The sequence below is a fragment of the Microtus ochrogaster genome, unplaced genomic scaffold, assembly GCF_000317375.1.
Source record: "Microtus ochrogaster isolate Prairie Vole_2 unplaced genomic scaffold, MicOch1.0 UNK35, whole genome shotgun sequence".
Taxonomy (NCBI): domain Eukaryota; kingdom Metazoa; phylum Chordata; class Mammalia; order Rodentia; family Cricetidae; genus Microtus; species Microtus ochrogaster.
In genome coordinates this window covers 2,667,419-2,681,446 of record NW_004949133.1, presented here as the reverse complement: position 1 = coordinate 2,681,446, position 14,028 = coordinate 2,667,419, and the positions used below count along the sequence as shown (strand labels likewise).

The 14,028-nt window shown below is 49.2% G+C and overlaps 1 protein-coding gene across 1 annotated transcript; it reads right to left on the bottom strand.

Annotated features, from left to right (window-relative positions):
* Positions 1 to 2,548: 2,548 nt before the first annotated feature.
* Slamf8 (SLAM family member 8) lies at positions 2,549 to 12,007 on the bottom strand. Its single transcript, XM_005368559.2, has 5 exons — positions 11,887 to 12,007; positions 9,283 to 9,609; positions 5,238 to 5,543; positions 5,050 to 5,157; positions 2,549 to 3,198 (listed from the first exon to the last, which is right to left on the bottom strand). Exons 1-5 carry the CDS (start codon positions 11,918 to 11,920, stop codon positions 3,137 to 3,139), a joined length of 837 nt encoding a protein of 278 aa, XP_005368616.1. The 5' UTR covers positions 11,921 to 12,007; the 3' UTR covers positions 2,549 to 3,136.
* Between the last annotated feature and the right edge of the window lie 2,021 nt (positions 12,008 to 14,028).

Sequence of the window (14,028 nt, the reverse complement as noted above, 5' to 3'; positions counted from 1 at the left end):
CCCACCCACATGCTCAGTCTGCCACTCCTGGCAATTGATTGTCACCAACGCATAGCCAAAGGAAAGATAGCTGCCGAACCTTTCATAGACCCAGGGAGGTGTGTTCTGGAGGTCTACAGGTTTCCTTTCAGGCTACATGGGTCAAGTTGGGAAGGGACTGTTGAGAGATTAGTAAGAGCCGGTCAACGTGGCAAGGTACTATGTCATAAACATGGAAGAAAGGCTTGGGGGGGGGGGGAATGGCCATTGATGATTGCTGCAGTTTCTTTCACCCAATTCTCCCCCTCTTTAAAACACTGAGTATTTATATCTCCATAAATGGAATGAAGCTCTCTTCAAACTGACTCCTGCGCTGTACTCTTCCCCATTCTATCATATTAGTTTTGAGATACAGGGTCTCGCTCTGTAGCCCAGGCTGGCTTTGTCCTCACTAGATAGCCTAGGCTAGCCTTTAAAAGTCACAGCAATTCTGCTTCAGCCTTTCCAGTGCTAGGATTTCAGGTCTAAGCTACCACGCTCAGTTATATTCTAGTATTCTGTCATTGGACCTCTTGGTCTCAGCAGATCTTGTGTTTATCCTTTATATAACAAAGAATAAGTTCAAATGCTATCACTAAAGATAAAGAAAATGAGAACAAAGAAGAGAAAAGGCAGTCGGGAGGAGGGTTCTGGTCTGACCTGTGGGTGCTAGAAACATCCCCCAAAGAGACTGACAACTCCATTCACTGTCCCCTCTGCCTCCCAAACTTCATGCTTCTTACTCTTCAGATCATGAGGTCCTACATGAGGTGGCCCCAGACCACATCTCTGGGCCTTTCTCTTTTCTCCAAGCTCGTACCACAAAGCCAGCCTGCCTTATCTTTTAAACAGAACCTGTCAGCACCTATCACATACTTAACAATTTATTTATATGCCATCGAACATGGGACTGGACTCTACTCTGCTTCATCTGAAATTGATTTCTTCAGTGCCTCAAAGAGTTCGCAACATTCGCTGAGCATCCAGTTCATACTTGGGATGGTGTAACTTTTGAAGCATCTTTCCCAACGTCTCTTAGAATAAGATTGGTGTCCCACGAGCACCTTGCGTTTTCCAGAGAAAGAACAATAAGTCTACTAGTTGACAAGTGAGTCACTGGGGATGGGAGCAGTAGCTCGTGTGAGTAGCATGGGCCTGTTCCAAGAGTCCCCTCCTGAAGAGAAGAACTATGCTTGGATCTGAGGTGAGGCTGGGGGGGATAAAGAGAGGGAAGATGGGGGACAGCGTGTATTTTTTCATCCCAGAACCACTATGTCTCATTACTATATCCCTGGCTTCCCCTTTCACTTTGTTTTTAGGGACAGGCTGCTTTTCCATGACGTGGTGAGAAAATGCCTATACTTGGCAGGGGAGGGCAGCCCAAGGTGCCAGGTTGAGTGGGCATGTGCCATGTGCGCTCTGCAGGAGGAAGTTGGAAGAAGGGGCTAGAAGAAAAGTGAGTGTGGCAGAGAGAAAGCCAGGGACCCCGAGAAAAGCCAGCAAGAGGGGACCCAGGGTAAGTGGAGAGGAGGTGTGTAGTGTGAACACACAGCCAATGGACTATGCCCATCATTTGTCCCAGGTAAAGTGACTCTCTTGGCACTGGGGAGAAGAGGAAAGGTGCCAGGGCAGGAGTGACTTCCTGGGTGGAGAGGCTGAAGCCACCTCGGAAACAATTCTAAACTACTTCTGCTTCTTCAGTGCCTCCTTCCTCTCTATTAGCAAGGCCTGGGTGCGGCCCCAGGATAAAACCCATTCCATTTGGATGGGAGTAAGCATGAACCATGGTAGCTCCTACTCCCCGAGGATAAGTTTAACTCTTTAAGTGCTTTGTTTTTCCAAGCAGCAATAAAGAGCCAAGACGTTTTTACAAACAGAATCATTCAATGGCAGGATACATTTTCCCAAGATGGCCAGAACAATATCCTCTATGGCGTACATCAAAGTGACTTTGACAATCCTACAGTTGAGTGGTAGGGACCTTTTCTCTCCCCTTGAACTTAGGTGGGTCTTCTACTCTTGCACCTGAAAATGAACGTGGCAGATTCTAAAATGTCTCCGTACCCCTTCCCTCCAGTTTTCTTCCCGTGTAACTTTTCATGGTTCTCCGTTTTCCCAGTTTCAGAAAGACAGATTTACCCTGAATTTAGCAGCTTCTCTTGCTGTTGTGCAAGACCTTACTGTTGGCTGGGTCAAATTCTCTCTCTCTCTCTTTTTCCTTTCTGGCAACTGTGTGTATAGAGAGACTCTCAAACACCATTCCAGATCACGCAGGAGGCATGAGAGTGAATGGTGATGAAGATGGCTTTTAATAGGGTGCTATCAGAAAAAAATGACTTTCATCCGGGTGGTGGTTGCTCATACCTTTAATCCCTGTATACAGGAGGCAGAGGTAAATGGATCTCTGTGAGTTCGAAGCCAGCCTGGTCTACAGAGTGAGTTCCTGGACATCTAGGACTGCTACACAGAGAAATCCTGCTTTGGGGTGGGAGAGAAAAATGACTTCCATCTCGAGATGGCATGTCAGCTATTCTTTGTTATTTTAATAACCTCAAATTACCATTGAGGGACCTTGAACTAAGATGATCTGAAAGTCCTTCAGGTCAGAAAGAAAAAGTCCTGCCTTCCACCTTTCCTTAGTCTGTAACTTTTCTTCTGATAATCTTGAACACAAGGATCTCAGATTCTAGGGGCTGGGGTTGGAGTTAGCAGTGGCTGGGGCAATTTCCCTGTTAGTTCAAACATCTGATATCTTTTAGGGCTCAATACCTGGCCTAGAGGCAGTCTCTTGATAGATAACTCTTTCTATATAGTGCTAGAAGCATGGGTACTTTGGATAGACAGTGTTTCTGTGGGTTCTAGAGAATGTCCAGGGCTCTTAAGGAAGCAACTTCTCAGTCCACCTTGCCCAGAGAAGATCCAGTGTGTGTGAAGAGGAGGGAGGAGGAGGAGGTTGGAACCAGGGTGATGGCTTCCTTGGCTGTTCTCTAGCGGCAGACAGGAGACTTGCGGAAGTTAGGAGGATCCTGGAAGTTTCCAGGTGCGGAGCATCATGTGACTGGGCAGAGCCTCGCATCATGATCCAAGCGCCAGTTTACGCTGTCCCTCATGGTGTACCTTACACGAGGGGATTCTCCGTCTCCGAAACCACTCTGTCAGTGCTAGCATCCTTCTTCTTCCCTGGTGAGAAGATCAGAAGGTTATCCCTCAGTGTTGGGTCTCTTGGCATACTCGTCCTCAGGCTCTGAACACTAGATGTCCTGAGCCCAGTCACCCCTCACGGGAAAGGAGATGTCTGTTAAGAACAGGACGTTCTTCTTAATGTCTACACATCGTCTGCACCCATACCATGAGTCAGGGTTGTGCCGTGCTTGGTTATATGTCAAGATGTCACGTGGCCGAGCTAGGACCAGTCCCTAGACATATTGTGTGGAGCTTTTACATCACCCAGGTGGCCAAAGTTGTTCTTTTATGAGCCTTTATGGTGTTAGGTTAAGCGAGAGAAGCCTATCACAGAGAACCGCATAGTGGGGTTCGATTCATGTGAACTGCCCAGAATAGATAAAGAAAGTAGACTCGTGGTTGTCTAGGGCTGGGGAAAGCACAGGGGGGTTGGTGAGTGTTGACTAAGTGGTTATAATCTTCTTTTGGTGGGGGAGGTGAGAGAAATGTTCTAAAATTGGTTGTGGGTTGGAGGTAAAGCTCTGGATTAACTTAAAGCCATTAAATTGTGTACTTTAACTAGGTGACTTGTACAATGTATGGTTTATAGCTCAATAAAACAGTCTTTAAAAACTGATCTTTTCTTGGCTTCTACCTTCTTACCACAAATCCTGGGGAGCAAAGGGTGTGGGACAGACCTTCTTTCTCACAGACGGGACCCCCGAAATGGAGTGTGGTCTAAGCTGTCCACCTCTACCTCCACTTCCTGCCTCTTGAGAAAAATGTGCACGTCCCTGTCACTCCTGGTCTTCTAGGACACAGCTAACAGAGTAAGGCCACCGAGCTCAGCCTGAAAGCAGCCATGAAGTCTGTGCCATCTGAGATGCTCCTTCAGGGGCAAGGTAGAGGGTATCTGGGCAGATGCAGTGATAATTATCTGTGTAGAGAGCCTAAAACCTGAGTTGACCAGGTTTCTTCACTGCTTTTCTGTAGAAGTTGGTGTTGTCAGCCACTAGTTGGGGGTGTGGGGTGGGGGTTGGGTGGGGGTGTGGGATGGAGGTGGGGCTCCTCTCGGGCTTTCCTTTCCTAAGAATGGTTGACATGGAGCTGGGCAGAGGTGGTTCAAGCCTTTAATCCCAGCACTTGGGAGGCAGAGGTAGGTGGACCTCAGTGAGTTTGAGGCCAGCCTGGTCTACAAAGCGAGTTCCAGGACAGTCAGGACTGTTACACAGAGAAATCCTGTCCCAAAAAACCATAAAAAAAAAAGGTTGGCAAGAAGAGAGTAGGATTCATCGATTTCATCAATACTTTCCTTCAATAACCATTTACCACTGCTGTTCCTGTCTCAGGAACTGTGACGCTCAAGGGACTCCCCCCTCCCCCAAACCCGGATATGTCTCCTCGTGACCCAGCCTTTGCTTTGGTGAGGCTCAAAAGTCAGCAGGAGCAGACAGGTAATTAGTCCTTGGGATGGAGTTAGTAAAGGCGATTAAAGGAAGGATATTAATCAGACTGAAGGTAGGCAGATGGGGGGGAGTTAGGGAAGGCTTCCTGGAACACACTCACCTTGAAGACTCAGCAAGAGAGGGCAGGATGGAAAGGGAAAAATCACAGAACGTGCGCTCTAGGCAGAGAGACTATAGTGTGCACAGGCCTGTGGGGAAGGCGAGAAAGTGGCTCCTTTGAGGAACTGCAGAAGGAGGATCAAGTTGTTCTGGTTGGAGACCAAAGGGTGAGGGGAGGGCCAAGACATGAGAGAGGAGATGCAAAGAGGCAGGCCTCTGAATCCAAGTGGGAGGAGGTCCAGCCCCGGCTTCTTCCCGGCATTCACATCCCTTCCCCCATGTTCTGCACATATCAGACTCGTACCTGAGCAGAGGCCATGGTGCCATACCCCAAGGAGACCAGCTAGAATCAGGAAGAGTGAGATGGGCACGACCACCAGCAGCACATCCTTGTAGGAAGCCTTCCCGGAGGCTGCATCATGGAAGGCAGAGTCAGAAACGGGTCTGTTGCACCATAATCCCCAAACTGTTGCCTACTGGTCCTTAGCATACCTGCCTCGGGATGGCAACTCTCCCAGGGAGTGACTGTGGCCGTATCCCAGCTGACGGGGTTGGAGGCAGTGCAGGTATAGGCCACATCTTGGTCTCCCAGTCCCAGTGAGACACTTAGCAGCTGTCCATTTGAGAAAAAGCTGTGCAGTTCTGCATCAACGTCCATTGTCCTCTCCCGTCGCCAGCTATAGGTTATGTCACTGATGTTGGAGACCCAGCAGGACAAGAAGACTTGGCAGGTATTGGGGGCTTGAGTCTCTTCTGTTGCAGCAGTGAACACTTGAACCATGGGCTTGGGTACTGTGTCTGTGTAAGAATGATAGCAGGTTAGAGGGCTGCTGGGCGGAGTCCACAGCTTGGTGTCAGGGTTCTATGCCTGGTTAGATGCTTCTTTTGCTTTTCAATCTCATTGACCTTCCAGTTACTGATTCTTTAGCTTGGTAGCTAAAGCTTTTATGGAATAATATATATCAATCTCTTTAGCTACACTCTCTGCTGGTCTTCCTTGCCTATTCCATTGGTTTGCAGTTCTCCCAACCATGAGGTGCTATTTCGTACATTTCATGCTTTCGTGTGGCTCATCTGTGCACATAAATGCCCCCTGCCTCCTCTAAAGGAGGTCTTAGTCTATATTCTGGCTTGTCCTCACACTCACAATCTTCCCTCTTCCGCTTTCAGAATGCTGCAATTGCAGGGCTGTGCCACCAAGCCTGGTCCTATTCTTCCCCTTCTTGCCCACCTAGGGACCTCCTAGGCATCCTTTAAGAGTCCCCCCACCCCTGTCAGACACACTGCTTTATGCCTTGACTGGGCCACCTTCCCTTATAGCTCAGGTGTGACTCAGAACTCTCCAGGCGCTCTGCTCATGTCTCCTTTCACAGCGCGCCAGTCAGTCAACAAGGGATGACGAGCATTCATTAGTTCAGGTAAGAACCCACATTCCCACACTTTGGGTGAAGGAGACAGACACTGACACATGCTGATGAACAAGAAAATAATTGGAAGGGCATAAAATGCAGTGAATGAGGAGCCTGGAGGGAGGGGCTCTGTCATCGCCGTAACCTTCGCTCTCTAGTGCTGGCAAACTGGTGTTGGATACCTGGGCTACTAACTAATAATGTCCTGGCATCCTAAGCAGCGGCTCCTCATTCCTTTATAGATTGATGAGTAAATCCCTAGTCTCGAGCAATGGGGCCAGTGGGAGAGCATTATAGTGACAACAGGAGGGCTGAGTCGCTGACAGCATTCCAAAGTCAAGCAGAGTAAAACCTCGTTAATGCCAGCTCAATCTGGTGGGATTTGTGATATGAAAAAAGAAATGATTTGCTGGGCATACTAATAGTATAAACAGAGATTACAGGGGGGATATTTACACCACTTAAGAGGACAAGCTGCCTCCAAACACGATCAGGCACAGTAGAAACACCCATCGACATTTCTGGTAACCGATCCGCTAATTCAAATCATTCTTATCTATTGTCAAAACCGAGCTCCTAAGGACGGCTGCCTGGCAGCTTCCTGCAATTAGTTCTAATCACGCTATGTATTTGGAAGCAATAAAACAGCAATTTCCTTAAAATCTGTAATTCAGATACCAAGAACAAGGCATTTTAGGGCTTAGTGGTGTGGGTGCTGCATGCATCACTACCCTTAATGTCCTTGTTTCCCATGTGCATCCGCTGAGACGTGGAGAAGGAGAGAGGCTCCATGGCCTGCGTGGCTGTGGAGGTTATTCCCTGTACAAGGGCACTGGGGTAGGGGGCTGCATAGTTCTGAGATCCAGCCAGCATTCTGCCTGATGAGATGCACAACTTGCTTCAGGCCTTCGCATTTCTGGACATGCACCCTCTAACTGTAAATCAGCATCCTGAACGGCTGGCCCAAGGGCAGGTAAGACAGCTGTCTTGGGGCTTTGAGAATCTTCCCCAGTTTGCTTACAGCATCTCCCTCTCCTGCCTCCTCTTTCCAGCCCCTCACCTATCCCCAGTTTCCATCCTTGAATTTGGACTCTCGGCAACCGTCCACACTTTTGAGTATTTACTGAACCAGCAGTGTGGGGCCACTCACATTTTTGTCTCATGCCATTAGATAAAGGAGATGAATGGGAGTTAAAAAGGCCTGGAGCAGCAGAAGTGGATGGAGATAGTGGAGGAGGGGGGGGAAGGAGGAGGGGAGGGAGAGAGAGAAAGAGAGATGGAGAGAAAGAGAGGGAGAGAGGGAGGGAGGAAGGAAAAGAAAGAGGGAGAGAGGAAGGGAGGGAGGGAGGGAGGGAGAGAGACTGAGAAAGAGAACTCATTTTATCCTGAGCTAATTCATCCACTCCAGCTGCAGGGACAGTTGCAGCTGCACAAGAGGCAATGCTGGCATTGTGAAGCAAAGCCCACCCCAGGAACCCTAAGAAATAAAAATAGTGACTATGTTTAGCTTTTAAGTAATGCAGCTCAGGTTGGCCTTGAATTCACAGCAATCCTCCTGCCTCAGACTCCCAAGTGCTAGGATTATGGGCATGTATTACCTATCACAGCCAACTAAAAGACCTTTTAGGAAAAATCAGGCTGGGGCGGGGATGGTCTAGATTCCTGTTAGAATTGGTTCTTAGTAAGTACAAAGCCCTGGGTTGAATTCTTAGCGCTAACTTTATAACAACAGAAATAAAAAAAAGCAAAAGGAAGAAAGAAAACAACAAAACCTCCACAAAACAACAAAAACTCCATAATGGGAGTGTGGTAGGGTGGGGGGGAAGGGAGAATGAAAGGGGAGAGGGAGGGGAGGAGGGGAGGGAGAAAGAGAACATGAGGGAATGGGATGGTTAAGATGGGGAAGGACAGAGGGGGAGAGCCAGGAAAGAGACACCGTGATTGAGGGAGCCATTATGGGGCTAACAAAAAACCTGGCATTAGGGAAATTCCCAGGAATCCACAAGGATGACCCCAGCTAAGACCCTAAGCCACCATGGAGAGGGTGTCTGAACTGGCCTTCCCCTGAAATCAGATTGACAACTACTTTAATTGTCTTCATAGACTCTTCATGCAGCAACTGATGGAAGCAGAGGCAGAGATCCACAGTTAAGCATTGGGCGGAGCTTCCAGAGACCCAGTTCAAGAGAGAGAGGAGCAATAATATGGACAAAGGGATCGTGACCTCGTGACCATAATGGGGATGCCCACAGAAACAGCTGACCCGAGCTAGTGTGAATTCACTGACTCTGGACTGATAGTGGGGGAACCTGCATAGGACCCAAACTAGGCCCACTGAATGCGGGTAACAGTTGTGTAGCTTGGTCATTCGTTTTGGAGGGATACCTTGCTCAGTCTAGATAAAGGGGGCAGGGCCTTGGTCCTGCCTCAAAGTGATGTGTCAGACTTTGTCGAGCCCACTTGGGAAGCCTTACCCTCTCTGAGGAGTGAATGGGGGCGGCCGGGGTGGTGGTGGTGGAAGGTGGAGGAAGTGGGAACTGGGATAAGTATGTAAAATGAGAAAAGATTGTTTTAGAAAAATAAATTTAATTGAAAAAAACAGAAATATCAAACAAAAATTCTATAATTAATTATGGTTCAAGTTGAATTTAACTAGTAAGTAAAAACTATTTACGTGCTATGCCACATTTTTCTTTTCTTTTTAGCGGTAAATAAAATAATAGTACCATGATGATACCATAGAGTGGATCGACAGGCCGCTCTGCCCACATACCACTGTGCTGCATCTTTACGGGCACTGTGCATAGTATGTGCTATAAGGCTCGCTGTACAAATGAGGAAAAAGGTGACGGTCTGGTGGGTAAACATCATTTCCAAGCCTGCTGAACCAAGGAAAGTATGAACGGCTTACAGATGAGGTTGGTGGACTGGTGAAGCTGGCTGCTTCGTGAGGTGCTCCCTTGGGAAGAGTAGATGTGACTTCTGGGGAGTAGCTCTTCTCTGACTTAGCATCATGGCCAAAGGCCATGCCTTTCTGGAACCTATCTCTCCTCAGCTGCTATGGCTTCAGGTGCTCGGCTGGCAGTTTTCAGGAGGAGAGTAGGGGAACCAGTGTTGGGTACACTTACCATACACTTTGAGATGCAGGGTCTGGGTCCAGATTTTACCCCCTGTATCCACCATCAGCAAAGAGAAGTTGCCACTGTCTTCAGTTTTCAGGGGCCCAAGCTCCAGACTGAGGTTGCCATGCAGCTGGACTCGGCCCAGGAATTGGGAGCGGTACAGAGTTTCCAAGGAACCTCGAAAAAATGTGGCCAGGAGCTCCTCTGATGGCCAGAGAGATCGCCAGATGGCCTCCCGCACTTGGAAGCCGGGAGGGCACTCTGCGTCCAGCAGCACGGAGTCTCCCACCTTGCTTAGCACTTGGACACTGATAACCACAATGGGAAGGAGTGCTGTAAGGACAGAAACCATGGTGAATCTGCCTGTGCAGGTGTTTTGTCCTACTCCTGGCAAACAGCAGAGTTGCTTGGAATTGAATTAGCCCCCCCCACCACCACCCAGCAGCTGTGCTGAGTTGAGGGTGTAGTAGTGTGTGTCATAGATGAGGGAACAAAACAGGAAGAGAATCTAAGTCTCTGTTCATGGAGAAACCAGACCTCAAAACAGCCACTAAAATAAATTAAGGATCATGATGAGAAAAAGTGGCTGCACACAAGTAGGTTAATAGGAGTCCTCACCCAGCCTGGGGCAGCCTTGGAGAAGAAACAACCCGGAGGAGGGACAGGAATCAGCCAGTCAAGCAGTGGCTACAGGAAAAGGAATGGAGAAGGTCTACAGGCTGAAGGAGCAGCACCAGGAGCAATGCAAGGGAGAGAGCATGGGGAAATGAAATTGGTTCTGTGGAGGGAAGGAAGTAGGCAGTGTCGCCAAGAGTTGGCCGGATTACACTATGCCACAAGGCAGCATTGGTTTCTGGGCTAAAAAGCCCAAAATAATTGTGTGTGTGTGTGTGTGTGTGTGTGTGTGTGTGTGTGTGTGTGTGTGTGTGTTGTCTCACATAGGCATGGAGAATGCATTCGAGGTGGGGGAAGTTCAAGGCTGTTTATATCAATGCAAGAGAGAGGTGATGGCTACTTGAACAAAGGTAGGGAACTGTGGGGAAGGGGAGGATTGAGACAGAGAGACAAATAGTGTAAACTAGCAAACGCTGGGATTAGATTAGGTCCAGAGAGTGAAGGAGAGAACTGAGAACTCAGAGTGTGTACCCAGGTCTTTGGGATCCATCACGTATCATTGCATCTGATACAAGGACAGAGACAGAAAGGAGATGAGAGAGAAAGATGCTGGCTTTTCTGAGGTTTGAGTGTGAAGTATGAGGAAGACAACCCTTCTTGAGCTGCCCTCTTGACTCTTTTTCTGCCTTGTTCATGCTTTCTCTGGAAGATCGCCATCACCTCTAACCTCTCCCGTCTCTCACTGCAGGTGTACATTCTTTCTGTTTTCCCACAGTGATCAGGGATCAGCACCCCTGTCTTATTATTGTCTGTTTCTGAATCAGCATGTCCCAGCAGGCCATGAACTCTTTCAGGTCAAGAGCAAATGCCTTCATCCATGTACTTGTAGTGCCCCGGCTTAATACACGACTGCAGGAGTTCAGGAAATTGCACTGAGTTTGCAGAGAACTGACCTCAAGCCTGGCATAGGAGGAGACCTTGGGATACAGGGAAAGGTTAGGATGATATGTAATGTACCCAAGGCTGGGAGTTGGGATAAGGAGACCTGTTCAGCCTGGCTACTCTGCTGGCTGCGACCCTAGTCCTTACCCACATCCTTGCCATCTCTGGGCCCAGCCATCTCCATCCTGACCGGATAAGTGTTCATGGGAAATGTCAGTTGAAACTGAGGTTCTCTCGTGTCCTGGCTCTGCCACAAATCAGCTGTGTGACCTTCAGCTTGTCACCTTCCTCCTCTAAACAGGACGGGGAGGCTGTATCAGTGCTAGTGTGCCGTCCTCTGTTGCCAGTAAGATCCTCTCTAACAACGATCGAAGGTCTGAGAATGTGGTGAGTTCTTGTTTAGTCCGTATGAGTCCCTGAAGGATGCAACAGTGTCTCGGGGTCTGTGAACTCCATCCTGGCCCTGCAGCAGTTACCTTGTCATGTTGACTACTTGTTGATCAAAGAGGGGGGACTCAGGCACAGATGGAGGGGCCACTGAGTATTTGGAGACTATTCTCAAGCCCACAGGGACCATGTTTAACCTGCTGTCATCTTTCTTCTCTACCCAATGTCTTTCTCCCCTTTTACAGGATACAGAGAGGGACCCTAGCATTCCTTCAGGCTGATAATCACATCCCTCAGACCGTAGGGAGCCCCGCTCTGCTTTACGCTCCCCTCTTCTCCCTGGACTGTAGAGTCCCCATGTGCCAGTGCCGTCAGATCCCCATCATCCCTGCACCCAACCTCTCAAAACTGCCATCATGTTAAGCTACTCTGGGTCCTAGAACAGGCGGCGTCTCCTGGCTACAGATGCCACTAACGCTGCCACTCAATTTCATCTGAAACCCTGTGTTAGGCTGCCCCAGACTTTGCTCCTTTCTCCACTTCTCCTTAGTTTCTGGGTTCTTACTTGGTTTTGAGAGGCCGCTGCCCAGAGGTCTGATGAGGGCAGCGGGGTAGGGGCTTTCAGCTCCCCAGAGGACAGGCTATCTGTCCATCTGCTTCACTTACCTTCGCAGAGAAGAAGACCCCAGAGGCACCACATGGCCGACGTCCTCCTTCGGAAGACTTCCTCAGCAAATCAGGGTATCCTGGGCCAAATGAGTGCAGGGCAGGAGCTGTGGTCCTGCCGGAAAGTCCCATGTTCAGAAGGAGGAATCTTGACTCAAAACAAGATGTCTCGAAAGTGAAAGCATCCCAAATAAAGTGGAAGTTGGCTTCAGTCCCGGCTGGGCCTAACTGGGCTTTCAGGAGCGGATTCTTGTAAGTCAGCCCCTTTTCTGGGCATGTGCCTTGCCAAGGCATGGTGACAAGCACACCCACACAGCCCATGTGCTCCTTGCCAGATTGTCACCAGGCCATTCTGCATCCACTCCTGCTCGTGGTTGTGTCTAATCATCATCATTGCCACAAACAGCCCTCTGAGCTGCAGTTCTGAGCGCCACTTCCCCTCTGCTTAAAAATCTTTGAAAGCCTTCTGCTGCCCACTGGATAAAGACTAAACCCCAAGCTTGGCATGCGAGGCTCCCCTGCTTCTCCAGGCTGGCTGCCCACATCCCCAGTCCTCTCTGGCCGTCCCAGCCAGATTGCTTCTATTTAGAACCTTATGCACCCATTTGAAGTTTGTGCATATTGTATTGACTTCCCCAGCAGGCATGCTCTTCCATCTATCCTGGCAGACCCAGGCTGGCTCTGCACCCCATCAGGCAACCTTCAAGGCTTCCTGACTATGGCAGGGTGACAGGCCTCTGTGTCCATGGGCACTTACTCTCCCCTTATGCCCCTGACACATTGCTGGTCGTAGCTTCATAGTTTCCATAGGCTGCTAAGCAGCACCTCTTGCATTTGTTTTTGGGCTGGACATGTTCATTATTTAATAAACAGCTGTTGAATAAGTGAATGACTGCTAGACACGGGTACCCCTTTTGCTTTGATGTAAGGCTGAGGACCAGTCTCAGAGCTGAGCTTCTTGTAGCACTGGTGGAAGTATTAGTGGAGAAGGAATTTAAAGCCAGTGTCAGGTTAGGTAGCTTTCTGGGGTCACAGAGGGGCTGAGCACAGGTCTACTCTGTCACAGTTACCCCTCCTCACTCTTATTCTCTACTTTTAGTTATTTAACTTATTCTCCTCCTCTTCCTCCTCCTCATCCTCTTTCTCTTCCTCTTCTTCCTCTTCCTCCCCCCTCCTCCTCCTCCTCCTTCCCTCAGTACTAGGGATGGAATGGAAGGCCTCTGGAATGCTCTATTACTGAACACCCCTATCCCTAGCAGGGAAGTTTTCTTAAGATGTTGCCCTTGAGAAAGACTTCTAAATGTCCTGGGTGTGGATCGTTGTGTGTTGTCCTGCATAGCCTCTGGCTTCCCAGTCAAATGGGTATCAGGCTTTGGTATCGTTGAATCAGGAGTTAGACATATAGGATGGGAGCTGGTGAGCAAGAGGGTTTGGGGAGAGAGTCCCTGCCTGTGGAAAGAGACACGTCAGGAAGAGTGAAGGCCACTGGCACACAGGCAGTCAGCATCGTGTGAGGGGTGGGGGGAAGGTGTCTGTGGACCTGGGCAGGGACTGTGTCCTGAGCAGGAGACTTTGAGCATGATTTAGATAGCAAGAGAAAAAGGAGGCCAGCGGTTCTGATGGGGCTTGAACACAAGGAGAGGGTAGAGTATGTGAAGAGTCTGTAGTGGGAAAGTACCAAGTAGGCTCCAGGAACAACGAAGGGCAGTCCGGGAGCAGTCTCTGGAACGCTATGTGGGAAGAGTGGAAGGGGACATTGGAGTCTGATTATGCAGGTTGAACCCTGGGTTCAGATATTCTGGACAGCAATGGCTCTCCTTGTTAAATACTCAAGTTCCCAGGGTTGCTGGCTTAGTGGGTGGATATGAGCCCAGGAATCTTAGTTCTAACAAGCATTGCACCAGGTGAGTGTGCCACTGATGGACAGAAGGGATGCCGTAAGAAGTCCCGGTTGGAGGCAAGGGACTGTTTTTGTGCAGAGCAGCTTGGGAGAAGAAGAGGAAGGGAGTCTGAGATACAGGAGGGCCTGAACTAGGAAGGAAATGTCCAGAGAATAGAAGGTCTGCTGGACAGAAGTCCCAGCAGGGTTTGGGAGTTTCTGGCTGTGGGACAGAGAAGCCAAGGGAGGGGACTCATTTATGG